At 43.7% G+C, this 24,577-nt stretch overlaps 1 protein-coding gene across 1 annotated transcript in view; it reads left to right on the top strand.

The window, feature by feature from the left end:
* The window catches only part of B4GALNT2 (beta-1,4-N-acetyl-galactosaminyltransferase 2), a 49,286-nt gene that overhangs the window by 21,693 nt on the left and 3,016 nt on the right, over positions 1-24,577 (top strand). The window contains exons 5-9 of the mRNA XM_052658618.1: positions 9,151-9,257; positions 10,407-10,444; positions 14,664-14,844; positions 15,815-15,901; positions 23,787-23,974. Coding sequence (XP_052514578.1) covers positions 9,151-9,257; positions 10,407-10,444; positions 14,664-14,844; positions 15,815-15,901; positions 23,787-23,974 — 601 coding nt within the window. The remainder of the gene's footprint in view (positions 1-9,150; positions 9,258-10,406; positions 10,445-14,663; positions 14,845-15,814; positions 15,902-23,786; positions 23,975-24,577) is intronic.

Genomic DNA, 24,577 nt, shown 5'->3' with positions numbered 1-24,577 from the left:
TTCCTTCATTTATTAAGATGTGTATAAGGATGTTCATTTAAGACAGTGCTGAAACAAACCTCCTTTTATGCATGTCCTGCTGTTGACAACTGCAGGTTTCTCCCGCTACCTATAGCATCTGAATTGCTCAACCACAGGATATGCTTATTTCTGCTTTTAGTAAATATGGCCAGATTGCCCTCAAGAGGACCTATATTAATTGACACTTTCATGAAGAGTTGGTAAATGTAGTGCCTTGTTTATATACATGCTTGCGGGCTAAATCGCTTCAGTCGTGTCTGACTCTTTGCGACCCTATGGACTGTAGCCCGCTAGGCACTTCTGTCCATGGGATTCTCTAGGCAAGAATACTGGAGTGGGTTGCCATGCCCTCCTTCAGGGGATCTTCCCAGCTCAGGGATGGAACACACGTCTCTTAAGTCTCATGCATTGGCAGGCGGGTTCTTTACCACTAGCGCCACCTGTGAAGCCCTGTTTATATATATGCTGCTGCTGCTACTGCTGCTAAGTCGCTTCAGTCGTGTCCGACTCTGTGCGACCCCATATACGGCAGCCCACCAGGCTCCCCGTCCCTGGGATTCTCAAGGCAAGAACACTGGAGTGGGTTGCCATTTCCTTCTCCAATGCATGAAAGTGAAGTCTCTCAGTCATGTCCGACCCTCAGTGACCCCATGGACTGCAGCCTTCCAGGCTCCTCCTTCCATGGGATTTTCCAGGCAAGAGTACTGGAGTAGGGTGCCATTGCCTTCTCCGGTTTATATATATACCTTCTACCTAATCAACACTTGTTATTATCAAATTTTAAAACTTCAAGGAAAAGGTACTGGTTTTTATTTATTCATTTGACTCACCATCTCCATAATGTGCCTGCTCAGTAGTTGCTGCTTTCGAGTTTAGTTACCCCATGGCATGGGTTCTTAGTTCCCTGACTAGGGATTGAACCCATATCCTCTGCAGATTCTTAACCACTGGACCATCAGGGAAGTCCTCTTTTTGAAAAATTATTTATTTATTTAGGGCTGTGCCGGGACTTTGTTGCTTTGTGTGGGGCTTTCTCTACTTATGGCTAGTGCGGGCTATTCTTTGTTGCAGTGCACGGGTGTTGTTGTGTAGTTGTGACGTACAGGTTCAGACAGGTTCAGCAGTTGCGGCTCACAGGTTCAGTTGCCCCGCAGCATGTGAAATCTTCCCGGACCGGGGATGGACCTTCTGTTCCCTGTGTTGGTCGGCAGATTCTTATCTACTGCGCCACCAGGGGAGCCTGCCTTGTTGTTTTCTTAAAGTTTCATTTCCGTGACTAATATTAAAGCTGAATGTGTTCCATATATTTACTGGCCATTTGTATTTCTTCTTCTGTTAATTACCTATTTCTGTCTCTTTCACCTTTTAAATTCTGGCTTTTGCACGTTCTCGTAAATACTTAAGTAGTCTAATCTTTCTTCCAGATAATCTCGATGATTTCCATGTTTAAGCGGATCCCTGAAGCCTCCATTTCAACTGTATTACCTTAGTCCCTCAAATAGTCAATATCACTGGGCTGCCTATATCCTTGACTGAAGGTTGTGTTATGTCCTTGACAACAAAACCATCTGAAAATTGTCACTGTGTTTGCTCTGAACATATTTAGACATCATCAACTCTGAGATAAAGTTTGTGACATATTTCATTTTTTAGTTCAGTGCCAGGAAGTTTGACTCCATTCAGTTGGTCTGCTTTGTCCTTTTGATAATAAATCCAGCACATTGATTGTCAATTACTCTGTACCCTGGCTACCATGAAATTCGATGTGACTTTGGTATTTCCCAAAAAAACTGGCTTGACTCATATGACCTAATCGTTTTTTTCTTTTTCATTGGTTGTGATTTTTTTTAATTAAAAAAAATTTTATTTATTTTGGCTGTGCTGGGTCTTTGTGGCTACACGTGGGCTTTCTCTGGTTGTGGAGGGCGGGGCATATGCTCTCTAGTTGCAGTGCACAGGCTTCTCATTGTGGTGGTTTCTCTTGTGAAGTGCAGGCTCTAGGCACGTGGCCTCAGTAGTTGCGGCACAGGGGCTTAGTTGCTCCAAGGCATGTGGGAAATTCCCAGATCAGGGATGGAAAATGTGTCCCCCTGCATTGGCAGCTGGTTTTTTTGGGGACCCTGTGGACTGTAGCCAACCAGGCTCCTCTGTTCATGAAGTTCTCCAGGCCTGGAGCAGGTTGCCATTTCCTCCTCCAAGGGATCTTCCCCACCTTGGATCGAAAGGATAAATAAACATTCTTACTCTGGGTGTTGTTGTTGGAATTTATGCCTGGAACTGCTGTACTTGCCTCGTGGCCGTGACAGAAGAAAGTCTTCAGGCAAAGCTGACACCATCAAGGGGTAACTAGCAGGTATTCAACCTAGAAATTTGGCTATCTCACCAGAAGACTAACCAAACAGAAAACTAACCAAACTGATCACACGGATCACAGCCTTGTCTGACTCAGTGAAACTATGAGCCACGCCGTGCAGGGTCACCCAAAATGGATGGGTCATGGTGGAGAGTTCTGACAAAATGTGGTCCACTGGAGAAGCCATTTTAGCATTTGTGCCTTGAGAACCCCATGAACAGTATGAAAAGGCAAAAAGATACGACACTGAAAGATGAACCCCCCAGGTTGGTAGGTGTCCAATATGCTACTGGAAAAGAGCAGAGAAATAGCTCCAGAAGGAATGAATAGGCTGAGCCAAAGCAGAAACAGTCCCAGTTGTGGATGTAACTACTGGTGAAAGTAAAGTCCAATGCTATAAAGAACAATATTGCATAGGAACCTGGAATATTATGTCCATGAATCAAGGTAAACTGGATGTGGTCAAACAGGAGATAGCAAGAGTGAACATCGACATTTTAGCAATCAGTGATCTAAAATGGACAGGAATGGGCGAATTTAATTCAGATGACCATCTACTACCATGGGGAAGAATCCCTTAGAAGAAATGGAGTAGCCCTCAGAGTCAACAAAAGAGAAATGTAGTACTTGGTTGCCATCTCAAAAATGACAGAATGATCTCTGTTTGTTTCCAAGGCAAACCATTCAATATCACAGCAATCCAAGTCTATGCCCCAACCATTAATGCTGAAGAAGCTGAAGTTAAACAGTTCTGTGAAAACCTACAAGACCTTCTAGAGTTAACACCCCCCAAAAATGTCCTTTTCATCATAGGGGACTGGAATTTGAAAGTAGGATACCTGGATAACAGGCAAAGTCAACAGATATCTAGAGTAACAGGCAGGTTTGGCTTTGGAGTACAAAATGAACCAGGGCAAAGGCTAACAGAGTTGAAGATGTAGCTCAGATCATGAACTCCTTATTGCAAAATTCAGACTTCAATAGAAGAAAGTAGGGAAAACCACTAGACCGTTCAGATATGACCTAAATCAAATCCCTTACAATTATGCAGTGGAAGTGACAGATTCAAGGGATTAGATCTGACAGGGTGCCTGAAGAACTATGGATGAAGTTTCACAACACTGTACAGGAGGCAATGATCAAAACCATCTCCAAGAAAAAAGAAATGCAAAAAGGCAAAGTGGTTGTCTGAGGAGGCCTTACAAATAGCTAAGAAAAGATGAAAAGTGAAAGGCAAAGGAGAAAAGAAAAGATACACCCATCTGAATGCACAGTTCTAAAGAACAGCAAGGAGAGATAAGAAAGCCTTCTTAAGTGAACAATGCAAAGAAATAGAGGAAAACAATAGAACGGGAAAAGACTAGAGATCTCTTCAAGAAAATTAGAGATACCAAGGGAACATTTCATGCAAAGATGGGCTCAATAAAAGACAGAAATGGGTATGGACCTAACAGAAGCAGAAGATATTAAGAAGAGGTGGCAAGAACACACAGAAGAACTATACAAAAAAGATCTTAATGACCCAGATAACCACAATGGTGTGATCGCTCACCTAGAGCCAGACATCTTGGGAGTGTAAAGTCAAGTGGGCCTTAGGAAGCATCACTACAAACAAACCTAGTGGAGGTGATGGAATTCCAGTTGAGCTATTTCAAATCCTGAAAGATGATGCTGTGAAAGTGCTGCACTCAGTATGCCAGCAAATTTGGAAAACTCAGCAGTGGCCACAGGGCTGGAAAAGGTCCGTTTTCATTCCAGTCTCAAGGAAGGGCAATGTCAAAGAATGTTTAAATTAACACACAACTGTACTCATTTCACATGCTAGCAAAGTAATGCTCAAAATTCTTCAAGCTAGGCTTCAACAGTATGTGAACAAACTGAATTTAGAAAAAGCAGGAGAACCAGACGTCAAATTGCCATCGGTTGGATCATAGAAAAAGCAAGAGAATTCCAGAAAAACATCTACTTCTGCTTCATTGAGTATACTAAAGCCTTTGACTGTGTGGATCACAATAAACTGTGGAAAATTCTGAAAGAGATGGGAATACCAGACCACCTTGCCTGCCTCCCAGGAAACTTGTATGCAGGCCAAGAAGCAACAATTAGAACCGGACATGGAACAACAGACTGGTTCCAAATTGGGAAAGGAGTATGTCAAGGCTGTATATTATCACCCTGCTCATTTAACTTATAGGCAGAGTACATCATGCAAAATGAAGCACAAGCTGGAATCAAGATTGCTGAGAGAAATACCAATAACCTCAGATAGGCATATGACACCACCCTAATGGCAGAAAGCCAGGAGGAATTAAAGAGCCTCTTGATGAAGGTGAAAGAGAAGAGAGAAAAAGTTGCTTTAAAACTTAACATTCAAAAAGCTAAGATCATGGCATCTGGTCCCATCACTTAATCGCAAATAGATGGGGAAACAATGGAAACAGTGACAGACTTTCTTTTCTTGGACTCCAAAATCACTGCAGGTAGTGACTGCAGCCATTAAATTAAAAGATGCTTGCTCCTTGGAAGAAAAGTTATGACCAACCTAGACAGCATATTAAAAAGCAGAGACATCACTTTGCCAGCAAAGGTCTGTTTAGTCAAAGCTATGGTTTTTCCTTTGGTCATGTATGGATGTGAGAGTCGGACTGTAAAGAAAGCTGAGTGCTGAAGAACTGATGCTTTTGAACTGTGGTGTTGGAGAAGACTCTTGAGAGTCCCTTGGACTGCAAGGAGATCCAACCAGTCCATCCTAAAGGAAATCAGTCCTGAATAGTCATTGGAAGGACTGATGCTGAAGCTGAAGCTCCAATACTTTGGCCACCTGATGAGAAGAGCTGACTAATTGGAAAAGACCTTGATGCTGGGAGAGATTGAAGGCAGGAGGAGAAGGGCATGACAGAGGGTGGGATGGTTGGATGGCATCACCGACTCAGGGGACATGAGTTTGAGCAAGCTCCGGGAAATGAGGGAGCTCAGGGAAGCCTGGCCTGCTGCAGTCCATGGGGCTGCAAAGAGTCAGACACAACTGAGTGACTGAAAACAAGAGCAACAGAAGACCCCTGTCTGCTGATGGTCCTGTCTTCCCTTCACGAAACACACGCCAGACCACAATGAAGAAAGGACCTTGAAAGAGCAGCCGAGTGGGAAAAAGCACGCAGTAATCCTGTCTTGTGTGTTCCCTCAGACCATACAAGGGAAGGGTGTTCCCGACCTGGGCCTTAGACGGGAGGGTGTTTAACGTGGACGGTCCCTCTCACTCAGCTTCCTCTGCCCCCTCAGTTCTCTCCCCTTTTCCCTCTTGGAGGACACACAGTACAGGGCATCCCAGCCCCTTCTTGAGAAACCAGCCCTGGACAAAGAAAAGGCAGGTTCTGCTCCTTTCAGTCCTGAGGCAGAGAGCGTCAGCACTCCCCTGTATCCCCTGCACATCCACTCTGCCCTCATGGACCTTCCCTTCCACACCGGCAGTTCTCTACCTCACACACCTGCACCCTCCCACTGAGACCCGCTCTGCTGTGGAAGCATGCTGGCCTCCTTGGGGTGGGCCAAAAACGGGCAGCGGTTGGGAATGAACAGCTCTGGGGGTGGCCCTCAGTTGATGGTGGGTGGGAGTTAGTGGATAAATACCCCAGCTGTCTCATTCGTGGTTAAGAGAACTCTGAGACGGGTTCTGTTCAGGACTGAATCCAACTGCCCACAGCAGCCCCAGCAGCTCATAACTCACCTTTGTTGGCTTCCTCCCCTCACCCTGCCTCTGCCCATGCTTCTTAGAACTGTCACCCAATAACACTATGTCCTCAAAAGCTGCTCGGCGTCTGCTTCCTGGAGAACCCAACTTAAGTTCTTGTTCTGCTTTATTTTTATTTTATTTTAAATATATTTATTTATTTGGCTGCGTGGAGTCTTAGTTGCCACATGTGGGATTCTCTTTTTTTTTTTAGTTGCAGCATTCCCTGACCAGGGATCAAACCCAGACGCCTTGCCTGCATTGGGAATGAGGAGTCTTAGCCACTGGACCACCAGCTAAGACCTTGTTCTGTTTTTTTTAAAAAACCAAGACATTTCAGGATGTGGTCAAATAATTGCCAGTAATATTCCCCTCTGTGCAGTCTTTGATGAAATTAGGGCCATAGAATGTGGTTTGACAAAGTGAGAACAGAAGGGGGTTCCCCAATTTTCTTCACACTCTGCTAGCTTTTGCTGCTAGTATGGAGTCTCCTTTTCTTTTCCTTTTTTTTTTTTTTAAATTAAAAAGCATTTTTTAAAAGTCAAATAATATGTGTATACTGTTTCAAGGCAAATGATACTAAAAGGCCCAACCCTGCTCCCTACTTCCCAGCCCTACTCCTCAGAGGCCACTATTCTCATCTAACATTTTGAGCTGTTTCCTCTGGAATTACCACCATATTTCTAAGTAAAAAGCTTATACCGTTAACTCCAAATTTCTCAACATTAGACATTATCCATTTTACTTGTTATAGTAGATGAACAGAGAGCCCCCTTCAGTTCTTGATTTCTCCTCTTGTACACTCTCACGCTCCACATAATTTTTGGTTAATTCAACATTTAATATTTCCATTTTATGACTGAATGACTATGACTCCCAGTTAAGCCACATGTTGTTGCTGTTTGCTGTTCAGTCCTAAGTCATGTCAGACTCTTAGTGACCCCATGGAATGCTCTCCTAGCCTTCACTATCTCCTAGAGTTTGCTTAGATTTGTGTCCGTTGAGTCGGTGATGCTGTCTAACCATCTCATCCTCTGCCGTCCCCTTCTCCTCCTGCCTTCAATCTTTCCCAGCATCAAGGTCTTTTCCAGTGAGTCAGCTCCTCACATCAGATGACCAAAGTATTGGAGCTTCAGCATCAGTCCTTGCAGTGAATATTCAGGGTTGATTTCCTTTAGGATGGACTGGTCTGATTTCATCCTTGAAGTTTAAGAGATTCTCAACAGTCTTCTCTGGCACCACAGTTTGAAAGAATCAATTCTTCAGCTCTCAGCCTTCTTTATGATCAAACTCTCACATCTGTATATGACTACAGGAAAAAGTGTGTGTGTGTGTGTGTGCGTGCATGCACGCTTAGTCACTCAGTCGTGTCTGACTCTTTGTGACCCCATGGACTGTAGCCCACCCAGCTCCTCTGTCCATGGGGATTCTCTAGGCAAGAATACTGGAGTGAGTTGCCATGCCCTCCTTCAAGGGATTGAATGTTAAGCTTTAAGCCAGCTTTTTCACTCTTCTGATCTTTCACCTTCATCAGGAGACTATGTAGTTTCTCCTCACTTTCTGCCATTAGAGTGGTATCATCTGCTTATCTGAGGTTGTTGTACTATAATTGCATTTCCTTTCTTACATTTCCTTTTGTATGTAATGTTTCGGTTTGCCTGGAATTAACTGTCTCATTCTTTCATTTGTTTAGTTTTCTTTCTATCAACTCCTAATTCTCCCCTCCTTTCTTAATCTTATCTGTGGTTGAGAATATTTCTTTTATACCAAAGGTACCATTCTCTATGGGCTGCCCTGGCTTCTCAGGAGTCTTCCCTGGTGGCTCAGACGGTAAAGAATCAGCCTGCAATGTAGGAGATCTGGGTTGGATCCTTGGGTTGGGAAGATCCCCTGGAGAAGGAAATGTCAGCCCTCTCCAGTATTCTTGCCTGGAGAATCCCATGGAGAGAGGAGCCTGGTGGGCTACAGTCCATGAAGTCACAGAGTCAGACATGACTTACAGGCTAAACAACAACAATATCCTTCTATACATATACAAGTTTCCCTTGCTATCTGAATGTAGACAGTTTCTATGAAATTTTTCATAAAATGAAATGGTGTAAAGCGAAGAAACAATTACCTCTGGACGCATCTTGCTAATGGAATGCCCGAAATAAGTTGAGATAAAGCACAGATGCCAAAGCTACAGTAGCTTGATGCGGAGATGCTGTGTGTAGTTCCCGGGAAAGGAGCCTGGTGGTGCCACTGATACTGCCTGGGATGCCTGCTGCCTCAGGAATTTTTGTTGTTCAGTCACATAGCCGTGTCCGACTCTTTGCGACCCCATAGACTGCAGCACGCCAGGCCTCCCTGTCCCTCACTATCTCCTGAAGTTTGCCCAAGTTCGTGTTCATTGCATCGGTGATGATACCTCAATAATAGCTGCAAATGCTGAGTGCCCATATTATTATTATGCCATTCTTGGTGGCGTGTGGAATTTATTTCCCCAACTAGGGGTTGAACCTGGACCATCGGCAGTTTGAGAGCGCTAACCAGTGGACCGCCAAGGAATTCCCTTTCACCTTTCTTTGTTTTGTTTTGCTTTGGCTGTGTTGGTTCTTCGTTTCTACATGGGGTTTTCTCTAGTTGTGGTGTGCGGGGCTACTCTCTACATGCGGTGTGTGGGGTTCTTATTGTGGTGGCATGGGCTCTAGGGAGTGTGAAATCAGTAGTTGGGGCACATGGGCTTTGTTGCCCTGTGGCATGTGGACCAGGTGTTAAATCCGAGTCCCCTGCACTGACAGGCAGATTCTTTACCCCCAGGAAAGTCCTGCTAGTTGTGGTTTTGATTTTGAAGGTGCTTTGTTTTAATCTGCTTCAATTCTTTGTGGAGTTAGAGGTTGGAGAGAGGAGCAGGAAAAAAGGAGGCGAGAGAATGGAGGGCAGATTGGGAGCATCTATGAATGATTCCTCCCCATTGGCAGCACAAAGCTCTGGGTACAGACATCACTTTAAGAACTAACCAGGGACAGGTGTCAAGGCAGCTGCTAATGGTTTTGTTTCCCTACAGAGAAGGGCTGCCTCGCCCACCGCCCCTGCTGGCTCAGGCCAACCTCCCCTTTGTGTACCCCATCCACGGGGTGGAAGTGATGCCCCTGCACACAATTCCCATCCCAGGTAGGTGCCTCTCCATTCAGAAGACTGAAACAACTTTCTTCTTCTTCTCAAGCAAAAAGTGGGAGCAGAAGGCAACAGTCATCCATGCTGTGTATCTGGCACAATGCACCAAGCTTGACATGATTTCATTTAATGTTGGTCTCACTCTTTCCATCACCGGCCATCACCGTTAGTAGCTGTGACCTCCATGGGGATCTGAGATAACACAGAAGAGGACAGAAACCTAGGTGCCTTGAGGAACCTTAGGGCGTAATGGACTGCTTGGTGTCCTCCAGCATCAAAGCATGAGCCCGTCTCCACGGAGTGCATAGGAAAAGGATGTCTATGCCAGTTAAAACTCCCCTCCACGAGTGGTTTTTACACACTCTTCTAGTTAGCTCAGCATCACTTCTCTGTGAGGCAAATATTATTTTGCCAACTTCACAGATGAGTTTAGCAAGTTATCTAAGAGCGCATAGGGAGGATATGTTTGAATTAGAACTTGAATTAGTCCTATTATAAGAATAGAGGTAGATGCTAAAGTGAAAAACATTTGGGATAAATTGCTAGTGTGTCTGAATAGTCACTTTAAAATGATTTGCCATTTCGTATAGTTCTTTTTCTTTTATTGTGGGTAAATACACATAACATAAAATTTACCATTTTACCCATTTTTAAGTGTCCAGTTCTGTGGCGTTAAGTATATTTACATTGTTCTCCAACCAGCCTCAATCTCTAGAATGTTTCACCTTCCCAACTGAAACTCTGTATCCATTTAACATTAACTCCCTTTTCCCCCTCAGCCCCTGGCAACCACCATTCTATTTTCTGTCTCTCTAAATTTGACTATTTAGGAAAACTCATATATGGATGATTCATTATTCATCTATCGCTTTCTTCCCTTCAGTATCAGAGATATCTGGAAGGGACTGGATTAATTCACAGCACCCATCCAAAACTGATGGTGGGCAGCAGAGGCTTTAGCACCATCAGAGTTTGAGGAGGACCATGGGACACCATCTAATGGAGCCCTGGGAAGGGGGGGTGGCCAGCAAACACTCTGGGTAGGTGACACTTGAGATGACTCTGGAGGGACATGTAGGAGTCGGACAGGAAGGTGAGGGCATCCTCTCAAATGGTGTTGATTGTCCTTTTCATTGTGTCCTCCAGGTCTCCAGTTTGAAGGACCAGACGCTCCCATCTATAAGGCAAGAGTCCCCTTCCCAGCTTCCTTTAGCTCTTGGCATCCTGTCCTCGGCTCACTACCTATGCTTTCTTCCCCCAGTGGTGGCTGGTCTCAGATTTTGACAGAACCTCTATCCTGATTAAGTATAAGACATGAGTCTGTGGTGGGGAGTGGGGGAAGGGTGCCTATAGAAGTCATGAGTTTTCCAGCCATGGGGTGGTTGAAGTTCCAGGGGGGACTTCCAAAGAAGTCACCACCAAGGCTCCTGCTGGCTTCAGCTCAAGGGGAAGCTGCTGCCACAGCTGGGCTGTGTTGCCTCTGTTTGGGTCAGCACCAGCAAGGTGGATGCTCTGTGGCCTGTCCTTCTTTCGCTGCTTAACATAGCTCCAAATTAAGGTCTCTGCAAGTATGTCTGAGGGGTGGGATGCAAATTGCATCCAGAACCCTAACTGAAAAGGAGTCTGGGAAGTGTAGTTTTAGTTTTCCCAGGCCGAGGCCGGAATGGGCGGTGATGGAGCTGCTCTGTTCTCCACAGGGCACCTCTGCCCACCTTGCTCCCAAGTACCCTCACCTCCCTCCTCCCTCCCCCACCTTCGTCGCTTTCTGCTGTGTCACTTTCTCCATGGCTCTTATCATACCTGAAGTACTTTATGTGTCATGATGTGCTTATTGCCACTCTTCCCCCCTAGAACGTGAGCTTTTTGAAGGCAGGAAGTCAGTCTGCTCTTTTCCCAGCACCTGTAGTTTGGATCTCAGAGTATCTGTTGATTGACTAAAGCATTTTCACCAGGAATGACATTATCCAGGTTGCTGTTGAGCAGTGGCTCAGTCATGTCCCACTCTTTGTGACCCCGTGGACCGCAGCACGCCAGGCTTCCCTGTTCTTCACTATCTCCCAGAGTTTGCTCGAATTCATGTCTATTGAGTCGATGATGCAATCCAACCATCTCTTCCTCTGTCATCCCCTTCTCCTCCTGCCTTCAATCTTTCCCAGCATCAGGGTCTTTTCCAATGACTTGGCGCTTCGCATCAGGTGGCCAAAGTATTGGAGCGTCATCTTCAGCATCAGTCCTTCCAATGAATATTCAGGACTGATTTCCTTTAGGATGGACTGGTTGGATCTCCTTGCAGTCCAAGGAACTCTCAAGAGTCTTCTCCAACACCACAGTTCAAAAGCATCAATTCTTCAGTGCTCAGCTTTCTTTATAGTCCAACTCTCACATCCATACACGACTATGGAAAAACCATAGCTTTGAAAATACAGACCTTTGTAGGTAAAGTGATGTCTCTGCCTTTTCATATGCTGTCTAGATCTGTCATAACTTTTCTTCCAAGGAGCAAGCGTCTTTTAATTTAATGGCTGCAGTCACCATCTGCAGTGATTTTGGAGCACAAGAAAATAAAACCTGTCACTGTTTCCATTATTTCCCCTTTTATTTGCCATGAAGGGATGGGATCGGATGCCATTATCTTCATCTTTTGAATGTTGAGTTTTAAGCCAGCTTTTTCACTCTCCTCTTTCACTTTCATCAAGAGGCTCTTTAATTCCTCTTCACTTTCTGCCATTAGGGTGGTGTCATCTGCATATCAGAGGCTGTTGATATTTCTTCTGGCAATCTTGATACCAGCTTGAGCTTCATCCAGCTTGGCATTTCACATAATGTACTCTGCATATAAGTTGTCTAGGTTACTTTTCCTAAAGATAACTGGCTGTTGCAGAAAACAAGGAGGCAAAGGAAGAGAATAGCAGTGGGGATGAAGAGAAGCAAATGGATTTTAGCTACATGTTGAAAGTGGACTCGACAGGACTCACTCATAGATTGCAGGTGTCAGGGAAACTGCAGGTGTCGGGGAAACAGCAGGACAGGAGTGACTTCTGTTGGGGACTTGAACAGCTGAGTGGGTAAAGGTACTATTCACAAGGTAGGGAAAACCATGGATGGGGTGGAAAACAGGTTTATTGAAAACAATCAGTAGTTCAAGTTTTGAAGATCATGAAACTTCCTAGCAGAGCAATCAGCCAGGCAGCTGGATCTCAGAGAGATAGGAACTAAAATGTGCATCTTCAAAGTATCAGCATATGAATGGCATTAAAGCCAACGCCTCTGGTGAGAAAGGGTCAGTTCAGTTCAGTTCAGTCGCTCAGTCATGTCCAACTCTCTGTGACCCCACGGACTGCAGCACCCAGGCCTCCCATCACCAAATCCCAGAGTTTACTCACACTCACGTCTATTGAGTCAGTGATGCCATCCAACCATCTCATCCTCTGTCATCCCCTTTTCCTCCTTGCCCTCAATCTTTTCCAGTATCAGGGTCTTTTCAAATGTCAGTTCTTCACATCAGGTGCCCAAAGTATTGGAGTTTCAGCTTCAACATCAGTCCTTCCAATGAACACCCAGGACTGATCTCCTTTAGGATGGACTCGTTGGATCTCCTTGCAGTCCAAGGGACTCTCAAGAGTCTTCTCCAACACCTCAGTTCAAAAGCATCAATTCTTTGGCACTCAGCTTTCTTCACAGTCCAACTCTCACACCCATACATGACCACTGGAAAAACCATAGCCTTGACTAGATGGACCTTTGTTGGCAAAGTAATGCCTCTGCTTTTTAATATGCTGTCTAGGTTGGTCATAACTTTTCTTCCAAGGAGTAAGCGTCTTTTAATTTCATGGCTGCGGTCACCATCTGCAGTGATTTTGGAGCCCCCACCAAAGAAGTCAGCCATTGTTTTCACTGTCTCCCCATCTATTTGCCATGAAGTGATGAGACCAGAGGCCATGATCTTAGTTTTCTGAATGTTGAGCCTTAAGCCAACTTTTTCACTCTTCTCTTTCACCTTCATCAAGAGGCTCTTTAGCTCCTCTTCACTTTCTGCCATAAGGGTGGTGTCAGCTGCATATCTGAGGTTATTGATATTTCTCTCGGCAATCTTGATTCAAGCTTGTGCTTCTTCCAGTCCAGCGTTTCTCATGATGTACTCTGCATAGAAGTTAAATAAGCAGGGTGACAATATACAGCCTTGACGTACTCCTTTTCCTATTTGGAACCAGTCTGTTGTTCCATGTCTAATTCTAACTGTTGTTTCCTGAGCTGCAAACAGGTTTCTCAAGAGGCAGGTCAGATGGTCTGATATTCCCATCTCTTTCATAATTTTCCACAGGTTATTGTGATCCACACAGTCAAAGGCTTTGGCATTGTCAATAAAGCAGAAATAGATGTTTTTCTGGAACTCTCTTGCTTTTTCCATGATCCAGTGGATGTTGGCAATTTGATTTCTGGTTTCTCTGCCTTTTCTAAAACCAGCTTGAACATCTGGAAGTTCACAGTTCACATACTATTGAAGCCTGGCTTGGAGAATTTTGAGCAGTACTTTACTAGTGTGTGAGATGAGTGCAATTGTGCGGTAGTTTGAGCATTCTTTGGCATTGCCTTTCTTTGGGATTGGAATGAAAACTGACCTTTTCCAGTCCTGTGGCCACTGCTGAGTTTTCCAAATTTGCTGGCATATTGAGTGCAGCACTTTCACAGCATCATCTTTTAGAATTTGGAATAGCCCAACTGAAATGAGAAAAGTTAAGAAGGGAAAAGATAAAGAAGGGAAAAGGACTCAGAACCAAGCCCTGAAAAACTCTCTTTGGAGGTCTGATGGATGAGGAGGAATTAGCAAGCGGAATTCAAGGAGCTGTCAGCAGGGGTAGGACGAAATCTTTAAGGATGGTATCCTGAGGCTTCCCTGGTGGCCCAGTAGTTAAGAATCTGCCTTGCAATACAGGGGACACTGGTTTGATCCTGGTCTGGGAAGACCCCACATGCCTCGGGGCAGCTAAGCCCTGTGCACCACTGAGCCCGTGCTCCACAACAAGAGAAGCCACTGCAGTGAGAAGCCCACCCACAGCGTCGAAGAGTAGCCCCCACTTGCTGTACCTGGAGAAAGCCCACGCCCAGCAACAAAGACCCAGCGCAGGCAAAAATACTTAATTACAATAAAAATAAACTAGTTAAAAAAAAACATGGTATCCTGCATGGCAAGAGTTAAGAATGTTTCAGAAGTGTCCGTTGAACACACCAAGTCTTAGGTCTAGATTCTTCCTTACTGAAGCTGAGGCAGTAACTCCTGCAGAGACAGACCCTAAATTTCAGGGGCACTATCTATCCTCTCTACCTTATGTGCTCTGCCCCCTGCTGGCCATCCTGGGTATGTGCTATTCTTTGCATTTAGTCTTGGTGTCTCATCCACCCTAGGTCACCCTGAAAGCTTCTCTGGGGACACTGAACACCCTCGCTGACACCCCAGACACTGTGGTGCAGGGCAGAGGCCAGAAGGAGCTGACCATTTTGACCAGTAGCCGGATGGTTTTGAATTTCATCCTCCAGCACGTGACATACACCAGCACAGAGTACCAGCACCCCAGGGTGGATGTGGGTGAGAGCCTCTCCTTGGATGACAAAATGCTCAACACCACCAGCCCTCAAAGTCTTCCTCCTCCCAGAAGCCTGCCTCCTTGGCTTCTATTTCTAACTCTAAACACTGAACTTTCCAGTTACTGTATCCAGTAATATCCGCCCATTGCCATTGACCCCACAGGACAGGCAAACGCCCGCTCGTCTCTCCATGAAGGCAGATCGTTCGTGCTGTGTGCCCAGCTCTGTTCCTCATTCTCAGCAGCGAGCAGGCTGAAGATTTCAGCTGCAGTAGAGAGGGTGCAGTCTGTGCCCCAGCGTCTTGTCCTGGGCACTAACTGGAAAGTGGGGTGTGAGGAAACCTGCAGTGGGAAGGGCAGAAGCTTTGTCTTCCTCCTCCCATCCCAGCCCCAGAATTCCTGAGAGAATAATTGCTGACACTAAGTGCAGCCCCAATTTCTTTCTGGATGAATTAAAGGCACTGTTTCCCATTTTGAGCAGCTCCACAGGATGCATTCTCAGGACACCCACACACACACAAAATGAACTGTGGGACAGATTTCCCAGGAACACAGACTAGGGAGAGAGTTCCCTCCATCTTCAGGTGTTCAAATGTTTCTTATCACAGAATGACCCTGAGAGGTCAAATGAGGCAGGTAGAGTTTTCCTGGTTTTGTAGATGGTGAAGGAGATGAATGATTTACGCAAGGTATTTCAGATAATAAATAACAAAGTCAAACTTAACCCACCCCTCTGATTCCAAGCCCTCTTCACCCTACAGAGCCGCACGGGGAAGAAATGTGAGTTTCAGAGGCAGTCAGTGGGTTGCCCCAGGGACACACAGTGATTTCAGAAGCTCAAATGCCATAGCCTCTATGCTGTCCTCAATCTCCTCCCACCAATCTCTCAATCCCCCATCTCGTTGGCTTCCTGGGCAGCATAGGGAGTGACCCACACGCAGTACACAACTCTGACCTTATTTCTCCCGCCAGTGAGTCTGGAGTCCAACTCCTCAGTGGCCAAGTTTCCAGTGACCATCCGCTTTCCTGTTATGCCTAAGTTATATGACCCTGGACCAGGTAAGGCCCTTGTTCCTGGGGCTCTGTAGTGGGTCCTATAGACTACTGATGAAATTCAGAAGGGATCCTCTCTGAGACAGCGTAGGAGAATAATTATAAAAACAGAGTGGTACTGGAGGAGGAATAGATATATCAAAGCATCAAATTAGAAATCTAGAAATAGACAAGTTGAAATTTTACCATATGATAAAGGTAATTTTTCAAATTAAAGGGGGGAAAAGATGGATTATTCAAGAAATCATGTGGGATAACTGTGTAGCTATATGGAGAATGACAAGTTGAATATATCTCACAGCTCACATCAAGATAAATTCCCAATAGAGAAAATCCTAATTTTTTTTATAAGTATTCAAAAAAAGGGCTCCCCTGGTGGCTCAGAATCACCTGCCAAGCGGGAGACCCTGGTTTGATCTCTGGGTTGTGCAGATCACCGGGAGAAGGAAATGGCAACCCACTCCAGTATTCTTGTCTGGGAAATCCCATGGACAGAGGAGCCTTGCAGGCTATAGTTCATGGGGTCCCAAAGAGTTAGCAACGAAACAATAGCTAGAGAAAAAAAAAGGAATTTAAAAATAACTTTGGATTATAAGATTTTTCTAAATGTTACACAAAACCCAAAGGACATAACAGACTGGAAACATACATAACAATTTTTAATTGTTTTCCTTCTTTGTGGCCTCTGACACGGCTTGCGGGATTTCAGTTCTCTGATCAGGGATCGAGTCTGGTCCCTCAGCAGTGACAGCGTGGAGTCCTAACCACTGGACTGCCAGGGTATTCCCAATTTTTAATACTTTTTTTCTGGACAGAAATCTACCATATGCAAAGTCAAAGGACAAACTGGGGGGAAAATACCTTCAACACAAAGTCAAAGATCTAATTTTACTTAAGAGCACTTGTGAGGACTTTCCTGGCTGTCCAGGGGTTAAGCCTCCATGCTCACAGTGCAGGGGGTACTGGTTTGACCGCTGGTCAGGGAACTAAGATCCCACATGCTGCACAGTGTGGCCAAATACATAAAGAAATTCTCACTGTAGTCCTATCAAGTAGGTTGTTTTTTAGTCGCTGTGTCATGTCTGACTGTTTGTGACCCCATGGACTGCAGCATGCCAGGCTTTTCTGTTCTTCACTATCTCCCGGAGTTTGCTCACTCGTGTTCACTGAATCGGTGATGCTGTGAATCAACAAGAAAAGAACAAATAAGAGAAGAATAAGCCAGTTCACAAAAAGTTAAATTTAAGAATACTTTCAGTCATTAAAATATATGTTCAGTCTCACACTAAGTGCAAATGGAAACTACATCCATATCAAAAAGCACTGGAGGAGGAGTGAGGAAACATTCTTTTAAAGTGCCAGTAGGAATATAAATTGGCACAACCCTTCTGGAGCAACTTAGCAACGTCTGACAACGTTTTAAACGTATACGCACGTTGGGTCAGCGATTCCACTTGTATGAGTTATCCTATAGATGCTTACATCTGTGTGAAAAGACATTTGTTTGTTTATTGCAGCATTATTTGCAATGACAAAAACCTTAAAAAATGGTTGTGTGTGTTAGTTGCTCAGACATGTCTGACCCTTTGCGACCTCATGGGATTCTCCAGGCAAGAGTGCTGGAGTGAGTTGCCATTCCCTTCTCCAGGGGATCTTCTCGACCCAGGGATCGAACCTGAGTCTCCCTTACTGCAAGCAGATTCTTTACCGTTTGAGTCACCAGGGCTTAAACCAAGTGTGGTCCATGGGTATAATGAAATCCCACGCAATGACATTCAGAAGGACAGAGGAGGAAAACATGAGCCGCAAGTGTTTTTTATATTGATACAAAATGCTTTCCAAGATGTAAGCAAGGTACAGAAAAGAGTGAAAAGTAAGCTACTATTTCTGTGAAAAGAAAGGGGTAAAGAAGACATAACTGCTTGATTACAGAAAAATAAACAAGAAGTTAGTAATACCTGGTAATCTCCTGGGGAGGAACCAAAATGTTGAGGACAGAGATGGGAAGAAGTATTTTCATGGTATAACTTTCAGTATATTTTGAATTTTGAGCTCATTGGCATTTTTGATGATATTTCCTATATATTCAAAATGTAATGTATTCAGATAGATTATATTAAAAATATAACTTATTTAAAAGCAATAGGATTAAATATCTACAGAGAGGAATTTACAGTATGTGCTTCATATCATCATTACTATCTCAAAAATAAATCAGCACAAGAAGTTCACAAAAAAAGCTTTTTTGGCTTCAGATTTGTCTTAAAGGTGAAGTATTATGCATGAAATGGAAATCTCCATAGTCCTATTTCCCTCTCTCCTTCCAACAGTCATGGTCTTTCTTTTCCTGGTTTCTGTACATTTTAATATGTAGATTTCTATTCCTACACACATGTGCACACACAGAGCATACAGTGTGGTACCATGCATTTTTGAACTTTTCATAAAATTTATCACATTGTATGGCATAAAATTCTAGTTTCTGGCCTTTCCTTAGTCCATGGCTTGTCTCTTGGTTTTGCTTCTGGGGTCTTTTGTGTTATAAAACTTTATCCTTTAATAAAATGGATTCATTGTTTTTTTCTAGCTTTTGCTCTTTTGCCTTAATTCAAGAAATTCTTCCCTATACTGAAGCCGTAAAGATATTCTCCTATATTTTTTTTCAAAAGTTACGTATGCTTTTTTCTCACATTTAGATACTTAATCCACCTAGAAGTTATGTTTATGCGTGGCATGTGATAGGGACCTAATATTTTACACATGAAGAGCCTACTGTCCCGCCACCATGGACCAAGTGGTCCAGCCTTGTCCCGCTTGAACAGCCAGCCCCTCACACACACAGCTTCTTGCATGTAGGAGTTTGAACCAGCCTTTGTTGAGGCACATTGATCTGTATCCTGGGGCTCATTTTACATTTCCATATGCTTTATAACAGGTTTTCTATCTAGTGCAGATAAATTCTGTGTTGCAGGATGACTGTACTTCATTTAGTGAAATTTTCTTAGCTCTTCTTGGTCATTTATTTTTCATTAGAGTTTTAGCATCAGCTCATCAAGATCCTCCAAAATGCCTTGAGATTTTGATTAGAATTTTCTAAAATTTGTTGATTAATTAGAGATGAACTGACAGTTTTATGAGGTTGAATATTCACAACCATGAATCTGCTATATCTCTCCATGTCATAGTCTCTTCACAGGTTCTTCAGTAATTTATTTTGTAGTCCTATTTGTAAAGGAATTGTACATTTTATTGGATTTGGTCTTAGGTAGTTTATATTTTATTTTACTTTTATAAATTGGATTTTGTTCTACATTGTAACTGATGTTAGTATATAAGACATTAGTGATTTTTGAATGTTGGACTTAATAGGCATCCTTCTTGCACACATATTAGTGATTTTTTTTAACACATAGAGTCTGTTAAACAAATAATGATTTTTATCTCTTCCTTTATAATTCTCATCATTTGTTTCTTTTTATTGTCTTAATGCGTTTTGGTAAAATCTTCAGTACAGTGTTGAATAGTAGCAGTGGTAGCACACACTTTCGCTTGTTCCTGACTCTAAGACCATTCCAATGTTATGCCACTATTCTCGTTTGCTGGGCAGGAGTGTGGTGTCAGGGTAAGAAAGTTTCCTTCTTTCCTTCTGTTCTAAGAATTTTTCTATTTCTACTTTCTATTTCCTCGCTGAGAGTTTTCATTTTTATATGAATAAGTATTGAATTTTATCAAAGAAATTGTCTGCACCCACTGAAATAATTTTTCTCCTTTAACTCGGTTCACGAAGTGACTTACATTGATTTTCTTTTTATTTACTTATTTATTTATTTATTTTTAATTTTTATTTTTACTTTATTTTACTTTACAATACTGTATTGGTTTTGCCATACATTGACATGAATCCACCACATTGATTTTCTGCTGTTGAAATTGTTCTTGCATTTTGGGGATTAACCCATCTTGATTGCAGTGGGTTATTTGATTAAATGCTGAATTAAATTTGTTGCTCTTTTTATAGATGATTCTTATATCTGTATTCAAAACTGAGACTGTCTTTTTCTGTAATGTCTTTGCTCAGTTTTGTTATCAATATTATACAAGTCTCATAAGACAAGTTAGATACCTTTCTTTTGTTCACTGTTGGTTGAAATGAATTGAATTGTAATAAAATAGGAATGTCTCTTTGGAGAAGGCAATGGCACCCCACTCCAGTACTCTTGCCTGGAAAATCCCATGGATGGAGGAGCCTGGTAGGCTGCAGTCCATGAGGTCGCTAAGAGTCGGGCACGACTGAGCGACTTCAGTTTCACTTTTCACTTTCATGCATTGGAGAAGGAAATGGCAACCCACTCCAGTGTTCTTGCCTGGAGAATCCCAGGGACGGGGGAGCCTGGTGGGCTGCTGTCTATGGGGTCACACAGAGTCAGACACGACTGAAGTGACTTAGCAGCAGCAGCAGCAATGTCTCTTGGGGTTTTATTAAAACTTGTCTGTCCTTTTGTCTTTTTTTTTTTTTTTTTTTGGTCCAAGTTTTGGGGAAGGTGGTTGGGGCAGGAATGTGAATGGGAAAGAGTGAGAGAAAGGGAAGAAATTTAAAACTAACAGTTCTACCACTTCAGTGGTTATTGATCTATATGTACATTGAGTCAATTTTTTAAATGTTTCTATAAAGTTGTCTTAAAGTTAATGTAAATTGTCTATCTTTTTGTCATAAAGTTGTTCATAGAATTCTCTTATGCTTGTTAAAAATTTTTTAAATATCTTAAGTCATGTCTCCCTTTTGATTTTTTGTATATATCTTAAATAATTTTAAGTTGGTTTCATATCTAAATATTCTCATTTCTTTTATGCCTGTTTTGTTTCATGTTTTCTTTTTCATATATGTGATTCTGTGATTTATCACCTTAAAGATTTTAAATTCTCACTTTAAGTCCCTTTCAGATTCGTCTGTTGTTTATCTGTCTAGAGTGGATACTTCTAGCACAGGGTGGATTTGCCGGCTGTTCTTTCAAACTAGTTTTCTCTGAATGTCTTGGGATTTTTGCTGGTGGCTCATCTTGAATACGAGGCTTTACAAGCTTGTTTTATTTTCTCCTCTCTCCCTCTTTTTCTCTCCTGATTCCTTCCCATCTCACAGCTTTACAGTTGCCACAGATTCTCAGCCCATCATTATATACAACAGTCTTGGGGTCCCTGTCCCCTAGTGATATGGGCATCACCAAAGAGCCAGTTGCTGGGCCTGAGGGTGGCTTGGCACAGGACATGGCTGTGTGAGATGGTGTCATCTCTGAACCCAGAGATGTGTTTGGGGATGATGGCTCTTTGAGGTTCCTTGCCCAGTGGGTTATATGTCATGAGAGCTGGAGGGAGTGCAGCCTGGCTCCAGTCCATGGTTTCTAGCAAAAAGCCTGGTTGTGGACCCACATACTACGAGAGACACTTTTATTCCATTAACAATCAAACTCTGCCTCCTAGCCTCTGCTGTTCTGACCCCAGATAGCAGCAGACCCAGCTCCAGCTCTGCTCACTGCTTTTGATTCCTGTTCCTTGGAAGAAATGTCATTTGTTTTTGAACATGGCTCTGTCTTTGCATATTTCTTCATCATTGCTCTGTGTTTGGAACAATAAAGAATATCAAAGTAGAATGCTATACCACCCACCTGGCCAGGAGTCTCCCACCTTGACTACCTCCTATGGTAACTCAGGCTCCTGATTCTGTCTTTACTGTAATGAAAGAACCAAACTTGTCACGTGGCCTGAGAAGAGAAAAGGTAGAGCTTTCATTCGACACGCTCTTGAACCTGATTTACATGACTCTTTCTGTTACTGAGCCCTTTCCAGATTCTCAGACCATACCATACCATCCCACAGAAATGAATATCACTTCCACAACTCTTCAGCATGCAAAGCCTTTTATTCACAGAGATAGTTTGTGCATAAGAGAGAAGGCAGGGAAAATGCCAGCTCCCTGGGTAAAATGGGTGAGTTGCTTTTATAGCAAAAGGGATGGTTTGTCTCATGATCACTGATAATTTCCAGAAATCATCAAATTTCTTGGATCAGCAGCAGGTAGCTGCATGATGGCTGTCAGGAATAGAGAGTGTTTCTGTGCAGGGGAAGAAATGCATGAGAATTTTCTGCAAGAAAGCCCAGGAACAGATACGGTTAAAATTTACAGTTGAGCTTCTTGTCTTGCGGCAACTAGGTATACTCAGTAGTGGACCAGAAGTAATGTTAATCTTTTATTTCTGTGATCCTGGTTTCTCCCCACGGGACTTGGACCCCAAGGGCCTTTGTTCTTTAGTTTGCAAGGCTTGTCCTGCCCAAGGCCAGTCTTTTTCTGAAGTGACTGTACTATTGTCTTCTTGTCTTACTTCCACTCACTCCCAAAGACTCAGGAGGAGCTGGGTAATGGTGCAACAGAATGACCTCTGACTTCTGTCATTCTGAGAAAATGGCTCTGCAGTGGGGTTCTGTTGCACTCATGCACAAACAGTTGGTGGGGTGTGAAGGTCAGCATGTGTTTACTCCAGCTGATCCCACCCCACCAGACGACCCACCTGCCTATCAGCTGGCATGGCTCCATTCTGTGGCTAGATCTCCTAAACACACCAGCAGCTACTGTTGTTTGACCCAAGGGTCATTTCCATAGAAAGGCTGTCCTTTCTCTGTTTCTATAAATCATACAACCTGGTCTAACCCTCTTCCGATCTCCAAGTGGACCTGTTTCCTCTTACATCTTCCAGAGGATAAAGATCAGGCAAGTTTCTCCGTAGGAGTGCAGCTGATGACAGAGCAGGTCTCAAGTCCTTTAGAGCTTTTCTCCTCTTCCTGGGACCTGTGACTCTAACATAGTGAATCCCATGATGGGCAAGGCTCTATGCATCTCAGCTCCTAGCATGAAAGCAGGATACAAGCCCAGTACAGACAGGCAAGCATAAAATGAAACGTCCAGGTAGATTGTAGGAAACACCAGAACGGAACCAACAGAACCAGGGAAGAGACTTTAGAATAGAACACAGACAAAATTTAAACAAATCATTATCGTTGTTTTTCAGTTGCTAAGTTATGTTTGACATTTTGCAACCCCATGAACTGCAACACGCCAGGCTTTCCTGTCCTTTACCATCTCCTGGAGCTTGCTCAAACTCACGTCCATCGAGTTGGTGATGCCATCCAACCATCTCATCCTCTGTCATTCCCTTCTCCTCCTGCCCTCAATCTTTCCCAGCATCAGGGTCTTTTCCAATGACTTGGCTCTTAGCATCATGTTGCCAAAGTATTGGAGCTTCAGCATCAGTCCTTCCAATGAATATTCAGAGTTGATTTCTTTTAGGATTGACTGGTTTGATCTCCTTACAGTCGAAGGGAGGACTCTCAAGAGTCTTCTCCAACACCACAATTTGAAAGCATCAGTTCTTTGGTGCTCAACCTTCTTTATGGTCCAACTCGCACATCTGTATATGACTACTGGAAAAACCACAGCTGTGACTATACAGATCTTTGTTGGCAAAGTGAAGTCTCTGCTTTTTAGTACACTGTCTAGATTTGTCATAGCTTTTCTTCCAGGGAGCAAGTGTCTTTTACTTTCATGCAGTCACTATCTGCAGTGATTTTGGAGCCCAAGACTGTTTGCACTTTTCCCCCATCTATTTGCCCCCATCTATTTGAGGTGATGGAACCAGATACCATGAAAAACAAATAGGGTATGTTTAAATATATTTTTCTAAACCAACTAACGAACTCTTATTAAGCACTAACTGTATACAAGAGGCCTGAGGTCCACAGACACTTGAGAAGTCATGATATAGAGAAACCCTCAGAACGACGCAAGTTAAGACAGTGAGGCTTCCCAAAGACAGAACTCTGATGTCTACCCTTTCTTGCTCAGAGAGGAAGCTCAGAAACCTGGTGTCCATTGCCACCAAAACTTTCCTCCGTCCCCACAAGCTCAAGACCATGCTCCGGAGCATTCGTGAGTATTACCCAGACTTGACCGTGATCGTGGCTGATGACAGCAAGGAGCCCCTGGAAATTAATGACAGCCATGTGGAGTATTACACCATGCCCTACGGCAAGGTATGTCCCTCCTGGGTGGGGAGACACCTGAATCCTGGGACAAGAGGGCCTCAGTCAGAGTCAGGTCCTTACCCCGGAGGGGCCAGCTTCAGTAGACTTCACAAGGCAGCAAGATCTTGGCATGGGAGGGTGTGGGATTCTCCTCTGAATCCTTTTGCTGACTTCAAATTCACAGAGAAATCAGGTCACTTTCCCTTTTCTGCATTAACAGGGTGGTTAATCCACCTTTTCTCATGCGTGGTTTAGAAATTGATTGGGATCCTTCTAAGTGACTTGCAGTGTCTGACAGTCTAGTTTCCTGGCTTGCAGGTCCAAGAGCAGAGAAACCGCTCATCCCTATCATTTCACCCTCTCTGACGCATCTCCTCCATTCACCTTCCTTCAAACAAAGGAGGAGGTGGACGTGACACTCACCAGAGTGCCCCTTCCCCTGCAATAGCTTCCAGGCTCCATGAGGGGACAGGGCTTGAGAGCCCCAGAGACTCTGTCAGGTGAAAAGAGACTTCCATCAGTCCATATTGACCACAGGGCCAGGGAGGGACTCTCTCACCTTTCTTGGTCTCAGTCTGACCCAGAGAGCCCCTGGCCTTCTCCCAGTGTCTC

The sequence above is a fragment of the Budorcas taxicolor genome, chromosome 19 (genome assembly GCF_023091745.1).
Source record: "Budorcas taxicolor isolate Tak-1 chromosome 19, Takin1.1, whole genome shotgun sequence".
Taxonomy (NCBI): Eukaryota; Metazoa; Chordata; class Mammalia; order Artiodactyla; family Bovidae; genus Budorcas; species Budorcas taxicolor.
The sequence above is the reverse complement of the archived record's forward strand: the minus strand, read 5'-3'. Positions and strand labels throughout refer to the sequence as shown.